The following is a 20070-nucleotide window of genomic DNA, read 5'->3' as shown; positions in this document are numbered from 1 at the left end:
ACCCTGAGAGATTCCAGTTTGTAAAAAACAAAACACACTAGAAAAATTGTGTTTACTAAGAGGATTTTATTTACACAACACAATGCAAAGATCATTCCATAAAAAGTTGGCTCCCCCAGCAACACACAATACACCTGCCAAATCTTACAGTGCAATTTAGTAACAGCTTTCAAATATTTACAGAACACTTTTTCAACTTACAGGTTAAGGCAGAGTCAGGGCACAGTGATAAGAAACACTTAGTGCAGTTTTGTGCTAGGCATGATACAGAGATGAACTGACAGCGTAACTCATGTTCAGATCCATTGGAAATTCAGATTGGAATTACTCCTAGAAGTCCAGCAACTGCTTGCAGCTTAAAAAAAAAGAGCTAAAAGATACATATGACCTCAAAACACAAGCCAGCAGTTAAGAAAAATATTTGGCTAACATGGGGCTCACGATGCGACTGCGATACCAATCCTACCCCTGGGAAGGTGTCCCCAAAAGGACTATATTCAAAGACATCCAACTTCTACTGAAAGACAACAGGAGTGAGGAACCCAACTGCTCCTCATGCCTTTGAAAAACTTCACCTTTAACTCAAAGTGAATAATCTGAGGTTTCAGAAGACTTTAATACACATGCACTAAAAATGCACAATACATATTATTATATAGGGGTTTTTCACAGCAGGTTATCACCACGTACAATTGTATAGCTTCATTGTCTTTGGTATTTATAAATAAAAATGCCAGTCCCTTTTAGTAAAGGGCTAATAATGCAGCTACTCAAAATCATTCATTCCTAAGCCACAGCAGCTTTAAAGAATTTTGAATTTTTTTTTTTTTAATTTTAAGGCAGTAACTAAGCTGTTAGGAATTTTAAAAAATGTTTTGATATTAATACCTCTTAGTTTTCCAATGGTTTCTAAGGCAACGTTTTCAAACGGCTAGAAGAAACTGCAGGATAAGGAGATAGAGCAATCTGAGAAGTTGGTATCAGTCCTTCATAAAAAATAAAAAGGAAGCAGAGGTGGTATTACTTGACTAGTTCATAAAAAGCCTGACCCTATAAATCATTACTTCAGTTAGCCCTTATTCATCTGAGTAAGCCCTACTGACTGAAGTGATCCTGGTACTTCTAATTAAGGCTATTTTTGCATTTCAGCTTTGTAGGATCCAACTGGTATCTAAACTGTTTATGGCAATTCATTAACTCCTAGGACACATACAAAAAGCACAAGGGGGGTTAGGGAGAGGCTGCTAACGAGTCATCACCCAGCTTTAGCTATATACAGTACTTCAATCCCCCAATCAGTCCTTCATGATGGCACTCAGTTCAAAAGACATCTAGGTAAAAATTCCCTAAAAGCACCTATTAAAAGTTTCACTACACACTCATGTGCTTTCATTTCCTAATCTAGAAAGTTAGGACTAAATCTAACTGAAAGCCTTCCTTTTACTTTGAAACACTGCTCTAGCTTTGTTTCTAAACAGCTTTTTTTTCCTCCTGTCTGTGCTATGTAGTTAGTGTTCAGCACCAATAGAAGTTTGCAAGAGTCCAAGACAGTTCAAATTGCTACATGCTTTTAGAAACCTCATTAATTTTTTTTTTTTTTTTAAAAAATCTAATTGCAAATTAAAGACTGGTACCAGGCAGGCCCAAAAATTAATGCCACCTGCCCCTGGAAGTGCAGAGTTAACTACAAAACAAGTGCAAAGTGGAGCTCAGGATTATAAAAAGGAATTAGCAAAAGCTCAGCTGAGGCAGAATCCTCCTTCCCAAAATGCACTCATGTTCTGAGAGATGCTTAGGCAAGGAAAGGCACTTTGGGGCTCTCCTGGAGAGCATCCTGATCACAACTGAATGTACTTTAATAAATTATATTAGGCAATAATCAAAGAGTGGACATGGTGGGTTCCACTGCCCCAAAAGTGACCCCATGAGGCACCATCTCTTTGGAAGACTACAGGGACAGATGGTTCAGCCATGACAGCAAGAGGAGCTGTGGAAGGGAAAGCCAGGGAGGCCTCTGTCATCAGGATTCACGGATGAATCTGATACTGTTCTGCTCAAAAACTAAGAGCAAAAAGGTCACAGAAGACGGTTTCATCTTTAGACCGATGAACATGCAGCACATCTTTAACATGGCCAAAAGATGGCAGCAGCAGGATCTGAAAGCCTCACAGCTGACCCCACAGTACACAAAATGCCCACCAATGATCAGGTTAAATGAATCTCCCTCCCTCTCTGCTCTAATTCCAGATCCACCTGCCTTAACAGCTCTATTATCTGCATTGTTTATAGATCCATCCTTTCATACAGCAACTGAAAACTTGGCGCTGGAGGAAGCGGCCCCGTTTCTCCTATCGCTGTCTAGAAAAGAAAAAGTGTTGCACAATTTTTTAATTTAGAAAAAAATAGTAAATGGCTTGAGGGTCACTGTCTTAGTACCAAAAGTAAAGTGCACCACAACTGGAGGCCACTGCAACAGAGTTGAGAAATGCTATTAAAGAGGCTTCCAAGTAGCATTATAAAAAAGAGCACTACAAACTAAGGTTAAGGCAATACAAGTTGTGTCCTTCTGCTAGATAGTTTACTGGAGCGTCGTCTATCTCAAGCTTTAATTATTGCTTTGTTTCTTCTGTACTGAAGTCCTTAGCCGCTGGGAAAACAGCACTGGCAGAATTGGCAGATGGAGTTTGTCACTTAATGCAGGACTGGCAAAACAGTCCCTATAAACATCACATGCTTTGCAATGTCAAAGTGAAGGCTTGCTCTCATCTCCTGATGGGCTGTACAGTCTGGCAAAGAATTTTAAAAGAAAACAAACTCTTGCTCCTGAAGCAGCAAAATGTGCTTGCAGCAGAGGTGGTGCAAACATTTTGTGGAATTTTTCAATGGTGCAGAAAGAAAAAATCCTTAGTAACAACCAGGGTGTGTAACAAAACAGGGTCCTGAAGTCTTCTCCAAGAGTTGATAGCCCTCAAGTTTTCTTTAAAAAAAAAGTTCTTTTATGGGTATAAACCCAAAGTACAGGAACAGAATTCCATGGCTCAGAAGTTGTCCCAGGTAAAGATTTCTTATTTTCCTGCTTTCATATAGGATGGTATTGCTCCTCGGGCTGTCAGACCTTCAAAACGCTTGTAGGTGTAATTGATAAAAACCCAGTCTTTGTTCTTGTAGTCAGTCTCTGGGTGGTTGCTTGTTGCCACTGATAAGACACAAAAAAAAATAAAATTATCCTTTGAAGACTGCAAAGTTGATTTTCATACAAAACACTGGATGTGGAACAGGGGAGAGTGCTTCTAAAGAAATACCATACATCTAGGCACCCAGTTTCATTCTTCAACCCCATGGAAAAAACGTGTGAATACACTTTGACACGGAAATACAAGGATCCTTTAGAGATTTACACCAAAACATATCGTCCCCTTCTGGCTCACCCTCTCCCTACCCTCTATGCTAAGTGTTAGACATGGTAGCAGGAATTAGCCAGTATCAACAGGTACTTGCAGTGTTGGGCTCCCAGGTCCCACCACGATTTGAACGTGCTGGGAGCTCTGCTGCCTCTTAGGGGTGCCCTTCCTCAAACAGCTCCTGCATCCCATCTCCTGAAACCCAGACAGTAGCGTGCACACCCCTGCACCACAAAACTACCAAGATAACAATTTGATCATGATAAAAACCTAGCATCTAGTAAGATCCTGTCTCTGATTAACAGGAAAGTTACATTATTCTATTGGAGAAGAGGAAGGAGTGTTTCCATGCAGAATCAAAGCATTTACCTGTTGGTTTAAGGATATCGGATTCTGGAAATTCATCGAAGTTTGAGGTATCATCAATGCTTTTAATTTCTATTGAAATCGCAGCAGGTCTCTCTCTGCCAAGAAAAGCAGTTTCAGCATTAGGATTTCAAAGGCAGAAGAAAGCAGGATTCAGCCACTTTCCATTTCTTAACAGAACCAAAGACTGAAGGTACCTAAACCTTAGCAAGCCTCAGATAAGGAACAAGGCTCTCACCCACACCTGGACATGATAAATGTCAGTCAAGCTGCTCCCTTCTGCTGAACAGGACTAGTTTTAAACAGTCCGTGGAGAAGAGCAGCTTGCTTTTCTGCAAAGCATCTTACCTGATATGCTCCCAATCAACCCCTTCAAAGAATGGGTTACTCTTTATTTCCTCCACACCAGATGCACCAATTCTGTGCTCCCATTCACAGCAAAATCTGGGATGGAAGGAAGAATGAAAATGAAGGAAGAATGAAAACGAAAGCATTCCATCCAGAAATGGAACAGCTTTCTGAACTGATACTACTACGGTTTCATAACATATAAATGCAAAAGGTCAAGAACTCCCACTGCAAAACCAACACACCAAGTTATGCTTAGGAATGTCATGTCAAATGCTACAATTAAGATGTGGTATTCTTTCACAACAAGATAATGTGCCCTTTCTATTTCAGGACCAGTGTAGAGCAGGAGAACATATAAAGCCTAAAAAGCTAGACATTTATATTTCTGTCCTGAGAATAGATAAGTGATTGAAAATACAAATGAACGAGCAAGAGTCAGCGTGTGCTGGGATACGTTTGTATGCTCCAGTGCATACAACGTCAAAACCATTGCTCTTGTAAGAAGCTAACTCTGGCAAAAAGATTAAGTTACTTCCACGAGAAGCTCACAGACAAAATAAAGAGCAGAAACAGTCGTATTTTGCCAGACTAGCAGCACTTACACGGGAGCTCCTTAGTATAGTTCAGTCAGAGCTCTGCTAAATGACCTCTGAGAGACAAATGTATTTGATGAGGGAGTTCAGCATTTGATGCATGTGTGTAACAGTGGCTGTCACAAGCATCAGGTTTTTTTCATGCGAAACAACCTGTGAGAGGTACATAGTACAGTTTGCAAGACAAGAAAATTAGTACTATATTAACTGGCAAACCATATGGTTGGCACCTTAAAATAAGATCCTTTGCTTTATCAGATATTGGGACTTCTGGAGGAAATGTCAGAGTCTCTTTCCAATTCATTACTTTCTTGTATGTTTCTTGAGGAGTTTCAGAACAGAACGGTGGGTAACCTGAAAAGAAAGAGAAATACAATCTTGTATAAAGCAAAAATAGTTCCTGTAGTTACTGAAGTCTACGATGTACCAGAACAAACCTCACAAACCACACAGGGAGTAAATGCTTTGAGAACCTGACCCCAAGCACATAAACACAGCTGATGTCCTACACCACAATCCCTGCTTAATACTTGGGCGCTGCCGGTTTCTTACCAATCAACATCTCGTACATGATGACGCCAAGTGACCACCAGTCACAAAGCTTGTTGTAGCCAGTCTGCATGAAAACTTCAGGGGCAATGTAATCCGGAGTACCCACCGTAGAAAAAGCCTGGAACAAACACCAGCAGTTATGTATCTTCAGAGAAAACCGCCTGATATGGAAGTGGGAACTTATGCAACGATGGTTATTTTGAGGAACACACCAGATTGTCTCTAAGATCCTTTAGCAGAGTTGTTTAAAGCCTTTACTTCAAGACACATAGAGACAAAATCAACATGTTCATGTGAAGGAGTCTTAAAATATCATCAGGGAAATGGGAAAAGGTACCACTGTCTCTATACACCTTGGAATGGGTTATTAGCTCTTCGTTATAGTGCAAGTGGCAAGAACTGTTAGTTTTAGCTGGGAGGCAACAGATATCAATGTAAATAATGATGGCAGCACTATCTCAGGCACATATGTCACCAGCTGTTCAGCAGATGGATGAAGGACAAACTAGAGTCATTCCTCTTTTTAAAAAGAAAAAGCATGGATCTTTTTATTGCAGCATTGTTCAGAACTCTGAAATGGATTCTTGCCTGTCATTTACATACGTTTGCCATTTGAATGCAACAGCTCAGCAGAGAGCATTTCCAAGCAGATGAAACGTACTTACCAACTGCCGTCTATTTCTCTTCCAAGTCTCTGCTTTCCTTTTGGAATTCATGTTCTGGAAAGCTAAAGGAGATTGGAATATATGTGACTGCATCCTACAGGTCAGCTGACTATTAAGAGCAAAGCAAGGGATGTAACCTCTTCCACCAGTACAGACAGTTGCAAAGAGCACATCTGTCAATACCCTAAACCTATGGGCAACTTCCAAACCTACATAATATTGATAAAATATCTACCAAGTCACACTGAGTTTTCATTCAAGGTTTATTACACATGCAAAGAAAGGCTACAGCAGAGTCTATTTCATAGAAAAACTTCTAGAAATAAAGATGTTTATGTACATCAAAGTAACTAAAATTATTTTTATAAATAAGGTCTACAGAAAATCAAAATTACACCTCATGATGCATTGTTGATTATTAGACCCCCCTCTGCAGCCTTCTAACCTCACGTTGAAATGAGTTATGTCAGGCACTGACAGCAAGTACGCAGATACGCTTCTGAAGCCAAATAACTTACTGAAGTCACTGGGAAGACTATGGTTCAAGTTTCTGTAGAATTCTGTTCTGTGGGCTTTCTTTAGTCCAGTACACAGACCAAAATCTGAGAGTTTCACGTGGCCCTATAAACAAAAAAAAAAACATAACACACCACAAAACCAGTATGAGACATTATCACAGCAAATAAAGTCTTCTACTTCTTCCCCTCCCTTTATTTTGTATAATAAATAGATGCACTCTTTTTGCATTCCTTGTTTTAGCCTAAGACTGGATGTGTACATACAATCAAGCTATTAATACTTTCATCACTACCACAGGGAGAAAGCCCAGTAGCTATTTACTTCAGGAAACCTCTGCTCCTGCAAGCTCCTGACCGCTTCGGAGTGGAAGCAAACATCTCCAGAGGGAGCTGTACTCCCTGGGTTGTGCATTGACCCCAATAGGTAAGAAGAAACACCTTAAATTCATGGATTGGATCTGTCCTAATGCATAACATGTGACCACACTGACTACATGCAATTTTTAGATGTATAGCTGAAGTAGACATACTTTTCAAAGTCCTAAATTTATCTACGTCTAGATGTAGGCATACTGAATTACATCAGGAATTCTGACAGTGCAGTGTTAGCTGGCTAGTGGTAAAGTATAACTATTTACTGTCGGCAAACTTCTTTCCAAATAAGCTAAATTTTAAGCAAACTGGTGGTGAATAGGAGGATAGTGAAAGAATCGAGCTTTCTGCAAACTGCCTCTAATAACCCTCTAGGAGCAATCGGGTAGCCTGGGCAGCCTTCAGACATACACCCCGATTCCGAGGGAGATAATATCTCAGTTTTCAGTCTTGCTAACGGAACAGCTACATCCTCCACATTTTATACGATCATCTCCCCAAGAGCTGGCAAGCATGAGCGTTAACAGATGGGAGAGCAAAAGGAAACATCTTTGACCGAGAGGGGAGAAACGAAACTGTGTGTTTTAAATTGCAGCTGAAATAACCAAAAATAGCTTAAACAACTGTCAAAAGAGAGCTCGTAAGTGAGGTATGAGTACAGCTGGAGGCGGAGGAGAGGTCGCTCTTGGCTTGTTTTTTTTTTTCCCCCAACAATATGGCAGATATGCCCTCAAAAGCTAGAAGGAACAGGGCTAAGAAAGAAGCACCGTCTTCTTTCACAACTGGCAACACTAGTTCAGGTCAATATTAAAAATTACAAGACGTAGTTCACAGAATCACAGAATCAACCAGGTTGGAAGAGACCTCAGGGATCATCGAGTCCAACTGTTGCCCTGACACCACCATGGCAACTAGACCAGGGCACTAAGTGCCATGTCCAGTCTTTTCTTAAACCACCTCCCTGGGCAGCCCCTTCCAATGGCTAATAACCCTTTCTGTAAAGAAATTCTTCCTAATGTCCAACCTGAACCTCCCCTGGCAGGGGACACTTGAGGCTGCGTCCTCTTGTCCTATCGCTGGTTGCCTGGGAGAAGAGGCCAACTCCCACTTCACTACAACCAAGTTACTACTACCCAGCCAGTGGTTAGTACATACCTTGCTATCCAGAAGAAGGTTGTCTGGTTTTATGTCTCGATGGATAAAACCCAGCTGATGAATAGAGTCAATGGCTAGCACAGTCTCAGCTATATAGAACTGTGTCTCTTCTTCTGTTAGAGTGTCTTTTTTCATCAACAGTGTCATCATATCACCTAGAAGCCACCCCACAAACAGTAACAGTAAATACAAACAAACACACACAAACTCCACTCTCACTAATTTTGAAGATATTTGCAAAGAAAAGAATTAAGCTATTGAAAACCTCAGGAAATCTAAACTGATTTCATATAAAGTAACGGAGTGACAAACTCCTGTATTTCCCCTTGTATGTGCAAAGACTTGTACTGTAGTTGCATTAAACTTACTGAGACAGCTAAATAGCATAAAGATGGAATAGCAGTACAGAGACATCCCTTAGGAGTCAGCTGTGGACTGCCACTCTTCACTACACATCTGAATTACGGGTTAAAGGGGTTACAAAAACCAGATTGCATTTGTGCAGCAGCATCTCAGAAAGAGTTCTTGTGGTTTCATTAGTCACATATATTACAGGCTTTCAGTATAACTTTCTTCTTAAGTGAATTACAGCGGCATTATCATTCAAGGACAATCATCATCATCCTCTGAAAAAAGGGCCTGAAAAGTTACCCTTGCTGCAAGCCAACTAAAAGCAAAAGGTTAGCAAATCAAGAGCTGGTTACGCTACGGATCTATAGATAGCCAGTGCACAGTAAGGATAAGAATGAGCAGAACATTAAGGCCAAGTTTCAAACCTCTGCAGCTGGAAGACCCAAGCAGATAACCTCAAGCCTGACTCAAAGACCTCAGCGCCCCAACTCCTGAAAGCAGAAAGCTTTACAGTGACTTGTTTCCTCACAAGGTCATGTCCAGTACAAACACCAGGTACGGTAACCACACACACTCTTGTCCCAGACTACATCTGTGATTAAGAAGTTAGAAATCCACAATCAAGAGGAAAGCAGCCTTTTGATTTCAGGTCGTTACCTCCAGGCAGGAACTCCATGATAAGGTAGAGGTTTAGCTTGTCCTGAAAACTATAGAACATTTTCACAACCCACAAACTGTCTGCCTCCACTAGAATGTCCCGCTCCGCACGAATATGGCCAACCTGGAGATACACATATGCCTTCGATTAATTACAAGCCTACATTTTATTACATGCATTTATTTCACAGACAATTCAAGTATCGTATTGAAAAGACAGCAGTCAAACTTCTGCATGAGGGCAGAAACACCATCAAAACTTCAACAGTTTCACACCTCAATATTTCCAGGAAATAAAATAGCATAACATTCAAAATCAAACCCAAAAGTCATGCTTCTGACAGCAAAAAGGTGAGAAGCTTTCATTAAACTGCTACATTTTTCCAGAACATTTCTGTTATTTCCCCAATCTGATAAATCCCATTGAACACCAACTCCATTTTACTCCTCAGCATGAAGAAAGACCCTTTTACATTCCAAAGTTTCCACTGGAAAGTTTATGGGGACTTTTGCCTTTGGACATTTACACTTGAGTAACATTTATACTTAACTGTGTGACTTTTGCTGCCATACATCGAGACACATGTAGGAAAGCAAGAGCACTAACCTCATTCTTTTAAGCAAAAACTCAAGCTCAAGAAATTTAAGCCACCCTCCTAAACAACAAGGTTCTGTACAGAAAGATGACCCACGTTTATGTTTTTATTCTTTCAATTCTCTTGGCTTTTGGGTCCCCTTCAAATCAGAACTGTACAAGCGATATGGGACGCTATGAAAACACTTCTCAAAGCCACTTAGATCACAGACCACTCCAAAACACAATTTATTACTGTGGGAAGATTCAGGAGGGGAAATATATGGTTGATTATAAAAACAAGTTAATCCTATATACAAAAATATCTCAATTTTTTACAAAAATATCAAACAATTAGATCTCTCAAAACTTAGCTCTTCTCTAAACAGTTATCATGCCCTTAGCTATGGCTTCACAGATTTAGATCCCAGCACTAATTTAGCAGTGCTGCATAAAGCTCGTGCCTGAACACAATGCTGTTTGTTTTTTAAACGAGTACTTTCAGAAATGGAAACCAGTTCCTGATTTTATGAACACACACACACAGGGCTTCCTAGATTCATCCCCCTGCCGAACAAGAAATGATTGTCTCAGACCATTGTATTTCCACTTAAAAGTGTTGAACGCTGCTACTTTATGTCCGAGTCAGAATCCCAGCACTCACATTGCTTTGATATTTATATCTGATTCCATAAATCAGAAATGCAGTAAAACACCACTTGACATCTACACTGAATCATTTGCACGTGTGGACTTGTACCACACATCATCATAAAACGAGGAGGAGGAACATAAATCAGATACATAGAACTGTCCTCCTCTTTCACTGGAGAAAGACAAACCGAGTCCTTACAAAAATGCTCTGCTTCCCCACGTTTTCGAGTAGAAAGCGAGTTCAGTCCCACCTTGCTTCAGACTGAAGAGCCTCTTAGAAAAGAGCGTTACAATTGCAGCTTCCATTAAGACTAAGCAAGGCATTAGAGGTTGTTTGAAACACTGTTCTGAGCATTCAGTTACATAGACCTACTTCCTCCATAAAAAATTAGGAAAAAGAAAAACCCACATAACTTTTAGCTAGTAAACCTAGACCACAGATGCCTATTTCTCCTCTCTACACACACAATTACCTCCCAAAGTCATCTAAAACGTGGGTGGTAGCATTGCTACTCATGCTGGCTACTCACCTGCTCTTTTTCAAGCATATCAGCTTTACGTAGTATTTTCATGGCATAAACGTGCCCCGTATCTTTCTTCTGGACAAGTCGCACCTAGGAAGTACACAAAAATTTGAGTCAAATACAGCATTATCACTACAACTCTTGACAAATTTGGGTATCAAGCTCCTGGCTTCCATTTAATGAAATCTTATCAGATTATAAAAATATAAGCGCACAGTAATGGCAAACAAGCTCTGTTAATTCTACGAAATTAAATCATTTTAACAGAGATGACACAGTGAGCAATCATACACCTAAAGCAGAAGGTCCAAAGCCACTTTCTCTGAAGAAGGCCACCAGAAGAGACTACCGTTAGTGGCCCTCCAGCTCGCTCTCTTCCATAAAGCCAGCCCTGGGAGGTCAGGATTAAAGCACACTGCCAAACTTGTATTTAGCTTGCTCATCAAGTCCTTTTCAACAGCATTCATGTTCCTTTAAAGCACATAATGTTTTTAAACCAGTATTTATTAGGCATAAAGACAGATGCACGTGACTCTTCAGCTAAAAATCAATCTGTGGTTGTTACAACATTCATCATTCACTTGTGTGAACTATGCAAGTCTTTAACAAATACCAGTGCCATTTAAAAATGCTTTTAGTCATCTCTTCTGGACTTACCTCTCCAAATGCTCCTCTGCCTATTACTTTTAAAGACTCAAAGTCTTCCAAACCAAGCCTTGTTCTCTTTAGGCGAAGAAACTCGGTTTCCTTTTGTGCATGTGCTGATCTCCTGATTCTTTTCTAGAGTTTAGGAAAAAAAAACAAACCACACAGTGAGAATTCTGCAGGTGGGCTCCATAGAGCTCACAGCAACTCCAAGTAAAGATGCCAGATCTCCATTTACAAAACAAAATCACTTGTATTACTTTAACCAGTACGGTAATTTTCCCATATTCATTACCTCTTCATCTTTTAAGCCTTCTTCTTCCATCATTTGTTCTAGCTTCTTTTGTCTATAGCAGAGACAAATTAGGAAAATAAAGGTTGAATCATTAACATTATTTCTTAATCACATGCACATACCCAACACCTCTGATCTGTGCTTGCTGTGAAAGGAGGATGTAATGCCAGCAAATAAGAGATGTGAATGATATATAAGGGAGAATTAGACAGGAGATTAATTTTGAAGAATCTAATATCACAGCTTCATCATTCTAGCCTTGTCCTCTCCAATTTCAACAATCTAAACCTGCCTGGAGTTTCACATTTTATTCAACTGTGTGTTTTCGTTATGTACAAACATAGATTGAGGAGATCTAGATTCAATTCTTGCCTCTCTCTGACAGCTGGGCAAGTCACTTAAGGCCAGAGCCCTAATAAATAATTAAGCACCAAAGTCTCACTTATTTCAGGGACAACTGGCTATATAAATATCTTTGTGGCTCTGTACTGTAATTTCTCTGCATCTCAAATTCATCACATGCAAAATGAGAAAAGTTACTCTCTGTTTCCTAATACCTGAGACACGTAAAATATTTGGGAAGAGGAAACATGTCTGTACACATTCTCCCTCCTTAAAGGATCAGAAATATTTGCAGCCAGTACAAAATTATTATTTGGGAGCAAAATAAAAGGAAACAAGACTTCAAAGGGGAGATGGCTTCAGGGGACATTCGTTAATGATTACCCTCTGGGAACTTTTCCCCAACACCGATCACATTAATAGCTGGCTGACCTGGGATTGGTGTTTTGGGTTTTTTTCCTCTCCTTGTGTGGTTTTTTTTGGTATAACATTACAAATGTACTAAAAAAATTCCTTCTCTTTATGCAAGTCATTCTTCGCGAGATCCTCTTCCAGCCTCCTGTGCCGCTACGCAGCTGCTGTGACGTGATAATATTTTGGGTTATCGCTTCCACAATCAGGCACATTTCCCTCGCTTTGCCCTTATTTAAGTACCCAGTGAGCACTGGCCAGTCACCTCATTTCACACTCAAAGCAGTGACTCCAGTAGCAAAAGACGACTGCTGCAATACGCAGAATTAAATAGCTCAGCATGACCCAGCGATGCTGAAATTCCTCCAAATATCCTTAATAGGTCCTAGCTGCGCTCCAGTGTACATTTTGTCAACACCATTTAAACTCCAAATTGCACATCCACAGGCACATCTATTGTTAAAAAAACATGTAACTTGTAAAGTCTGGTGTGTTTGTTCAGACAAAGTCTTGATCCTAAACAGAAAAAACCCTGTCGTTGAGGTTTTGGGAGCAGACAATAGCACTCGTAATAAAAAGCAAGCGAAAGCAAGGAATTAAATCAGTGATATTTTCTGTTTGGATTAGACCTCAATCTCTCATTACTAATTTGAAGCTTTGAAGAACATATGTATGCAAGTGAGTATTTATTTCTAAATTGCTTCCTCATTTCTGTAGTTATTGTAGTTAGCAGGCATTCCTCTTGGGCCTAGTTAGGTTTTTGGCAGCTAGGCTGCAAGCGAACGAACACTGAACCTTTTTGAAAATTCTGATTATAGACTACACGGCAAGTTGGGAGAACATCAGAAGTCCCAGCGCTACAACTTACGGGTATTCAGCAAATTAGAGGCTTCCAGCCAAAGGAAAGTAACAGCAATACTTCTCAGTGAAATCACTTGTTAAATTTTGACCAATATATTTAAAGAGGTACCATAAGTTCAGCAAACTCAGAGAATAATAGCATTAAGTAACAGTCCTTACAGGAATCTCTTATTGTCTTTGAAAAGATTCTCTTCCTTCATCAGCTGACTCAATCACACATCATAAACCGAACTGAAACCGATGCTCTAGAATGAGTTTTAAATATTACAACCAGGGACATAAAATGGGGGGCAGCAACAGAACAGCCACAGGGAGGAAAAACATTTGTAAACGTTGCCTTTCTGCTTCAGAACTGTACTTGAATGAGCCCAAGCACACCCCAAAGTTAGTTTCTAGTTAGTAGCATAATCAAATACATGTTTTTTTAAAAAACTTGGTAACTCATCTCACTTTTGCATTTGCAAGCACATTTCAATTCGTTTCAGAAGGAACTCAAAAAGCTCCAGCCTAAACTACCGTAGGATTCAGAAACCCAGAGTTGCCTCCGGATGCTCAGGCCAAGCCCCATCCAGGTGCCCATCTCAGGAGTTTAGGTACATGCTCAGCAAAGCTGGTCTACTTTTGCTTTGGCTCCAGAAAACTAAATGCAGTTAATATAGATTTTTGGCTCTTACCCAGTTTGGAAAGGAAACAAGCAAGATTTTTACCTCATCTCTCGTTCTTCGTGCTGCGCGATGAGATTGCTGTAGAAGTTTTCTAACGTCACCTTGGTCATCGTAACTCGCTCCTTGGTGTGATTACTCATGGACGAGCATGGCGTTGGGCCCGTCATTGCCATGGCTACGAGGAAAGAAAAAAGGAGGAAACGTTTAACATTATAAATGACAAATAACCTTCGAACAAGAGCTGCGATCAGTTAAGTGATGCTGAATCACAGAGTTCAGATTTTAACAACAAACACTAACAGCCCAGTTGTCTAAACTAAGACTAAGTAGGGAAAAGTCTTACAAAATAAAAGGTACAAGTCAAACTTCCTGTTTTGAACATTTTTGATCTGAAAACAAGAGGGAAGGAAACTTAAGAAACGCGATGCCTCAAAAACCACAATTTCAGGCAGTGCCGCAAATGTTTATTTCTCCCAACATATTCTATCTGTAATAAATGTTAAAAATTCCAAAATATCACACTGAAACTTCTAATCCAGAAGTTCTTCTCCCTCTGACCCTTGCAGAAATAACTCCATCAGTTGCCTGCTGTCTCTTCTGCTGTGACATTTATCAAAATCCTGAAAGCCCTCCCAATAACGGAGCAACTGAGCAAGGAGAAAAAACAGCATTTAGCTGCTTTTAAGCATTCTCGGTTTTACTAGATGCTTTCACACAGAAATCTGGCAAAATCCAGAAGACCACTGCCTTTGAACTAGTTGTAGTTTAAAAAAAAACAAAACCCTACTGTAAGAATCCTACATTTACATAATGGATTCTCTTAATAAATAAAAATATCAGAGTATGCCACTTCCAACCGGTAGCACAGTTTCAGGGCATATTTGACAACCAAGCTCTACTTTCTGAAACGCACTTAAATGCCAAGATTTCAAGTGTAAAACTACCTCTTAGTCTAATTCTCCTTGTCACAACGTAACTCACAGTGAGGTAACCGAGTTTTGCAACTGTTACTAGAAATTGCAGACAAATATAGGTTAGACACACACTTCCCGTTTTCACAACGCCCGGGCGCCAGCAATATTTTATGAGTTATTCTTTTCTGTTTACTTTTTGCAGATCTTTACAAGGCATCACTACTGTGCCTTTGTAAATCGCGTCCTTTACGGACAGACTGTTCTGTCTGCTGCGTTTACAGGTTCGTTCAGAGAAAAGATAACGACGTGGGAGCCGGTGACAACCTCCAGCTACATGATTTTTGAGATGGAACTATGTCTTTATGGAGGAGCAGCTCGGAGTGACACCACGCGAGTGGCAGGTCACGGTCTCCGCGCAGCCCCGAGGAGATGGCACGGCACATCCCTGCGCACTGCAGGCAGGGAGGTGTGAAAGCCGTGCCTCTGGTTCTCACTTCCTAGGGAAGAGAGTATGAAAATGATCTGGCAGAAGCAGGTGACGAGCGGCTGCAAAAATAAAGGGAAAGGGAAGAGAAGAGAAAGTAGCCGGCTGGGAGGCAGCAGTGCCAAACGAGCTGTTGGTGCGCGGGTGCCCTCCCTGCGGGGACCGGCGCTCAGAGCCGACCCACGCCCACCAAGGCGATCGGATGGTGACGGGGCAGGATGCGCCCAGCACCGGGGCTCGACCGGAGCCCGTCGGGGGCGAGGCAGCCCCCGGGGGGCGGCGGCTCCGCGGCCCTTCGTGCGGCCCGACCCGCCGCGCTGGCGGAGGGGCCCGGCAGCATCACCGGGAGCGGACAAAAGGGGCCCAAGCCCCCCAACCGAGAGGGGAGAAGCCCGCAGCGCGGCCACCCCCGGGGGACAGGGGACTCCGCCGCTGGAGGGACCCCGGCCCGCGGCGACCCCGCTCTCAGCCCCACCGGACCCGAGGGCTTCGGCGGGGCCGCCCCCTGCTCCCCCCCTGCCCCGTGGGCGTCAAAGGGCCCCGGTGGGAGGGCGGGGAGGGGATGCGGAGCACCGGGCGGGGGGAAACACGGGGGGCGCCATGGCTACGCGGCGGGAGCGGCTTACCGGAGCCCCCCGGGAGGGGGGCGGCGAGGAGCTGGAGGCGACGGCGGGGTCCCGGTACCGCGGAGCCAGGCGAAGCGGCTGCGGAGAGACGGCGCAGAGCTGGTGGGTGTAAGGACAGGACCGGGACGAACCGGACCGCGGGCCCCAGGCGTCCGGAGCCCCCGCGCCGCCACCGCCGCCCACCGCACCGACGGCGACCCGGACGGGACAAGCGCCCCAGGGACCGCTACGGCAGCGCGCATGCGCCACCATCCTCCCGGCCCCGCCCCCTGCCCGCGGGGCAGGGCTACCGCGCCCCGCCCTCCCCCGCCAGCCGCGCATGCGCGGGGACGCTCCGCGCCAGCCCGGGGCAGGGGGGCGCCCAGGCGCATGCGCGGTGTGCTCCGGAGGGGCGGGCGGCCCTGAGGGCAGCTGGTGCAGGCCCAGCTGTGGGGGTGGCGGTGACATCCTCACATTTTATTTCAAACCAGCCTTTTTTCCCCATTGGGCCCAGCCAGAGGTAGCAGTGCTTCAAGCTGTAGGGTGCCAGCTTCCCACGGTGCTCCTGCAGGCCTGGGGAGCCCTGTCCTGCTTCCTTCCCGCCTCCCCACAATGGCGCTGCAACCTGCAGCTTCACAGCACGCAGCCTCGCCTCGCCGTCCAGCCAGAGGCAGAGGGGACGTTGGTTTTTCCCCAGCCCCACAGGGGTGACACACGTTGCGTCACCGTGTGGTGACCACAGGGGTGAGGCGCACCCAGGGACAGGTGCCCCGGAGACACCAATGGTCACCTCAGCCTCCCGGGGCTCAGGAAACAGGCCCTCAGCCCACGAGGAAACTGCGTCTGCAAGGGCAGACGGGCTGATGCGCAGCGTGTGCTGAGCAGGACACGGTGGTTTGTGAGAGGTTTGAGCTTTTCATAGTCGGGGTCGCTCAGTTTCATCCCCTGGCTCTGAAGTCCCCCAGAGGGGTTTGGGGGAGGAAGGGCTCCCACGTCCCAGCTCAGCAAACTCCTCACTTGGGCGGTACAACCCATTTTCATCTCAGCCCTCTTCTGCTCTTCAGGAACATCTGAAACCATCGGTTTCAGTGCTGGTTTGATTGGGCGTGTAACAGGGAGCTCTAAGGAATGGCATGACAAAAGGAATGTGATTCCATACTCATCCCAAATGTGTGGAGATATTACCAAAATAGGATTTTATTTACATTTCTACCAAAAAAGCAAGTGCAATTCAGAGAGTGAAAAGGGTTTTTATTATTAACAACATCAAGGAGTTCTTGGGTTTTAATCGGTCAGAAATACCTTCTGCACATGCAGTTGAAGTCTATCAGCAGCAGAGGAATTTCAGGATTTAAAATGGCATGTATAGGCCCTACATGATGGAGATGCTGATACATTTGTAACACACATAACAGATTTAATTTCTGAAAGACTAATTTTGCACTTAAACTGGACCTTGCTTTGCTTAGATGGAACCGGTCAGTTTGATATTAAAGGTGAATAGCAAAATTATGTGCTACCTCTTTCAGGAAACACAGATGGCCTCACGAAGCTGGTTTTCTGCCAAGAAAACTTGATGCACTGTGGGAGCTCTTGGAGAGGATTTTGTGTGAACAAAGAAAAGGTAGGAAACAAAAGGCTCAAACAGGGACCCTGGAAGCTGATTCTCATCCCTTCCACCAGCAGAACAAGGTGAATGTCTGGGGCTTTGGCTGGGAGGGTGGGGATCGCTGCCAACTTCTACCTCTGCAGCCTGGCAAAAGTTTGCCACCCTGAAGGAAAACCTGAGAGATGAGAGGCTTAAAACATCTATGTGCTGGAGAAGCAGGGGAAAAGAAACCTTGGGACCTGAAAAATAAGGGAAGTCATTATCACTGCAGAGCAGGGCAGAACTGCAGGCAGGTGTGAAATAGGAAAGAATGTGTATGAGGAGGTAACTGCTTCTTCAGAACATTAGACTGCAAGTGAACCTGTGAATATGCAGATTAATGAACCAAACTTCCTGCTAGGTGTGGGCTAGGAGAGCTACAAAGAGCTGCCACAGCCCTGAGAGATCAGTAACAGCCAGGGAGGGCCCTGCCACAGGAAGAGAGATTTCTGTGACAAATGACCCCATCTCACAGTCTCAGCGCTCAGACTGCCTGCTAAGGAGAGAGCCTGCGTCCTTACAAGGGTCTCAATGCAACATCTAGGAGTAATTACTGGAACAAATGCACATGATTTTTCTTTTGCGGGTCACCTTTGTGCTAGAGTTTTCCTTACAACATCACATGTCTAAAGCGATGGACGGACTGAGCTGGATGGAGGCTAGTGGGAGAAGTTCGGGGGCTGGGTGCTAGGATTTCTCTTGCTGCCCAGCTCTTTGATTTGAAGGAGATCGAAAAGGTCTTGCAGGTTCCAGTTACCCTTTGGGGTCTTCACATACTGCAGCAAATCCAGCTGCTTTAACGGGGGGAAGCCCTGCTCTTTTTCTGTCAGTTCCAGCAGCTGCTTCAGCAGGTTTGAAGTCTCGTCTCTGCTGATGCTGTTGTAGAGATCTGAGGGATCTCGGCTCTTCTGCGAATCCCACATGGCGTTTGGAAGCGAAATATCCCTGCTGCTGGCTGTGTGCACGCTGCCTAGGGCGTTGTGGAGCCACATCAGGCGCTTCAGCCCTTGAAAGGCCCTCCCTTTGTCATGCATGAGCTGGTGCTCTGTCACTGCTCTTTTACTGCAACGGGAAGAAAGAGTTAGTTAGGAACCAAGCACAGCTGGACCTAAGATCCTATTTCAAACCTGGCTGATTTGCATCCATCAAGCTTAGATGCTTCTCTAAGCTGAGGAAGGAGCATTGGTGATGTCTGCACGCAATGTGGAGGACAGCCCCGAGGCGAGGCTGGTAGTGCTGGAGCCCATAGCCAGCCTGACCCTTGCGAAGCCCACAGTGCAGGGCCAGCTCGGGCAGCCTGCCAGGCAGCCAGTTCCTGAAGATGGGAAGCTGGAACACTATGCCATTCCCAAAAGGTACCCCTTGAATTGCCTTTTTTTTTTTTAAAAAAAAAAAAGGCCAAACTGGGGAGACAGTGACAAAATGACCTTATCAGGCTTAAAGAGCTCTTGCAGAGAATGAGTCTTTCCCAAATTTGGGTTCTTTTCAGAGGTTTAAATACCAGAATAAAATTCGCTTTTCATGACCTTAATGTTCTGGGATTGTTGGGTTTGTTTCTTTCCTTCCTTCAGGAGTAATTTAACTGGAATCAGTGGTGTCTATGAAATGAAAACAAAGCCTTGTTTTTTTCAGATATACCAAAAATTTTGAGCCAAATATTGACTGGGGAGGGCAGGCTAATACTGGGATGCAAACATTTCTGGATTTCAGGCTGTTAAGGTAACAGCTGTAGGCTCCCACTGCAGATTTGGATCTGAATGGGAACCTAAATATGGAATTTTAGTATGTGCCATTTCCATGGGTCTCGTTGAACATCCTTACATGGTTTGCTACACCGTGTTTAAAAGCATCAACTGAAATGTCATGTACATTACACATCTAAAAATGCAATTAGTGGAGAATACAGCCCATTAAATCAAAGGCAAGCCATCTTCTAATGATATTAAGTAAAAGGATGATATTGCTTACTTTTCAGTGTCTTGACATGTTGCAAAACAGGCAAAAAAAAGAATCGCCAAAAGTGTAACCGGCTGCAGAGATCTCTGGGGCAGGAACATTTTCTCTCTTCTTTAAATCTGCTCCACAGGAGAAGCAGCTGACAGTACGATCAAAAATCTTTTCTCTGTTCTCTTTCACCTGACAAAATGAATTTCAGCCTTTAAGCGCTGGTAAAAGTGGAGCATTGTACTATGGTAACATCATCCCAGGACCTCCCAGAACACCAGACGTGTGGATTTGTAACGTACACCAGTAAACAATGAAGAGATTTCATAGTATATTTCTACATTTCCTTGCTGAGAGTCCTAAATCCCCTTTTCCACTATTGCCTCTCAATATACTACTTCCCACTCTTGTGCATTTGCAAGCACAGGAGATTATTTCCTTTAGAACTGGCAAGAGACCTTCCTGATAGAAACTGAGCAGAAATTTAACAAAAAGATCAGGATTGCTGCCTAAGAAATCTGAC

The 20070-nt window shown here is 43.5% G+C and overlaps 2 protein-coding genes across 2 annotated transcripts; both read right to left on the bottom strand.

Moving 5' to 3' along the window:
• Nucleotides 1-77: 77 nt before the first annotated feature.
• Nucleotides 78-16135, bottom strand: STK38 (serine/threonine kinase 38). Its single transcript, XM_068419214.1, has 14 exons — nucleotides 15977-16135; nucleotides 13995-14127; nucleotides 11674-11725; nucleotides 11391-11513; nucleotides 10740-10823; nucleotides 8982-9105; nucleotides 7974-8128; nucleotides 6447-6549; nucleotides 5929-5990; nucleotides 5264-5381; nucleotides 4942-5065; nucleotides 4116-4211; nucleotides 3771-3865; nucleotides 78-3196 (listed from the first exon to the last, which is right to left on the bottom strand). The coding sequence occupies exons 2-14, from the start codon at nucleotides 14123-14125 to the stop codon at nucleotides 3066-3068; spliced, it is 1398 nt and encodes a 465-aa protein (XP_068275315.1). The 5' UTR covers nucleotides 14126-14127; nucleotides 15977-16135; the 3' UTR covers nucleotides 78-3065.
• Nucleotides 16136-18262: 2127 nt separating this feature from the next.
• On the bottom strand, nucleotides 18263-19660 carry LOC137674286 (parathyroid hormone 4-like). Its single transcript, XM_068419533.1, has 2 exons — nucleotides 19572-19660; nucleotides 18263-18665 (listed from the first exon to the last, which is right to left on the bottom strand). Exons 1-2 carry the CDS (start codon nucleotides 19658-19660, stop codon nucleotides 18263-18265), a joined length of 492 nt encoding a protein of 163 aa, XP_068275634.1.
• Nucleotides 19661-20070: the final 410 nt, after the last annotated feature.

The sequence above is a fragment of the Nyctibius grandis genome, chromosome 27 (genome assembly GCF_013368605.1).
Source record: "Nyctibius grandis isolate bNycGra1 chromosome 27, bNycGra1.pri, whole genome shotgun sequence".
In the NCBI taxonomy this organism is placed as follows: domain Eukaryota; kingdom Metazoa; phylum Chordata; class Aves; order Nyctibiiformes; family Nyctibiidae; genus Nyctibius; species Nyctibius grandis.
This window is presented reverse-complemented; position numbering and strand designations above follow the sequence as displayed.

What these genes read in the sequence shown, in the direction of transcription:
- STK38 (XM_068419214.1), bottom strand. Translation starts at nt 14,125, where the DNA reads ATGGCAATGACGGGCCCAACGCCATGCTCGTCCATGAGTAATCACACC. An exon ending in GCAGAGGAGCATTTGGAGAG is followed by an intron (nt 10,824 to 11,390) that starts GTAAGTCCAGAA and finishes TGTACTTCCTAG; the next exon opens with GTGCGACTTGTCCAGAAGAA. An exon ending in ACCTTCTTCTGGATAGCAAG is followed by an intron (nt 6,550 to 7,973) that starts GTATGTACTAAC and finishes TTTTGTTTATAG; the next exon opens with GGCCACGTGAAACTCTCAGA.
- LOC137674286 (XM_068419533.1), bottom strand. Translation starts at nt 19,660, where the DNA reads ATGTTCCTGCCCCAGAGATCTCTGCAGCCGGTTACACTTTTGGCGATT. An exon ending in ACATGTCAAGACACTGAAAA is followed by an intron (nt 18,666 to 19,571) that starts GTAAGCAATATC and finishes TTCCCGTTGCAG; the next exon opens with TAAAAGAGCAGTGACAGAGC.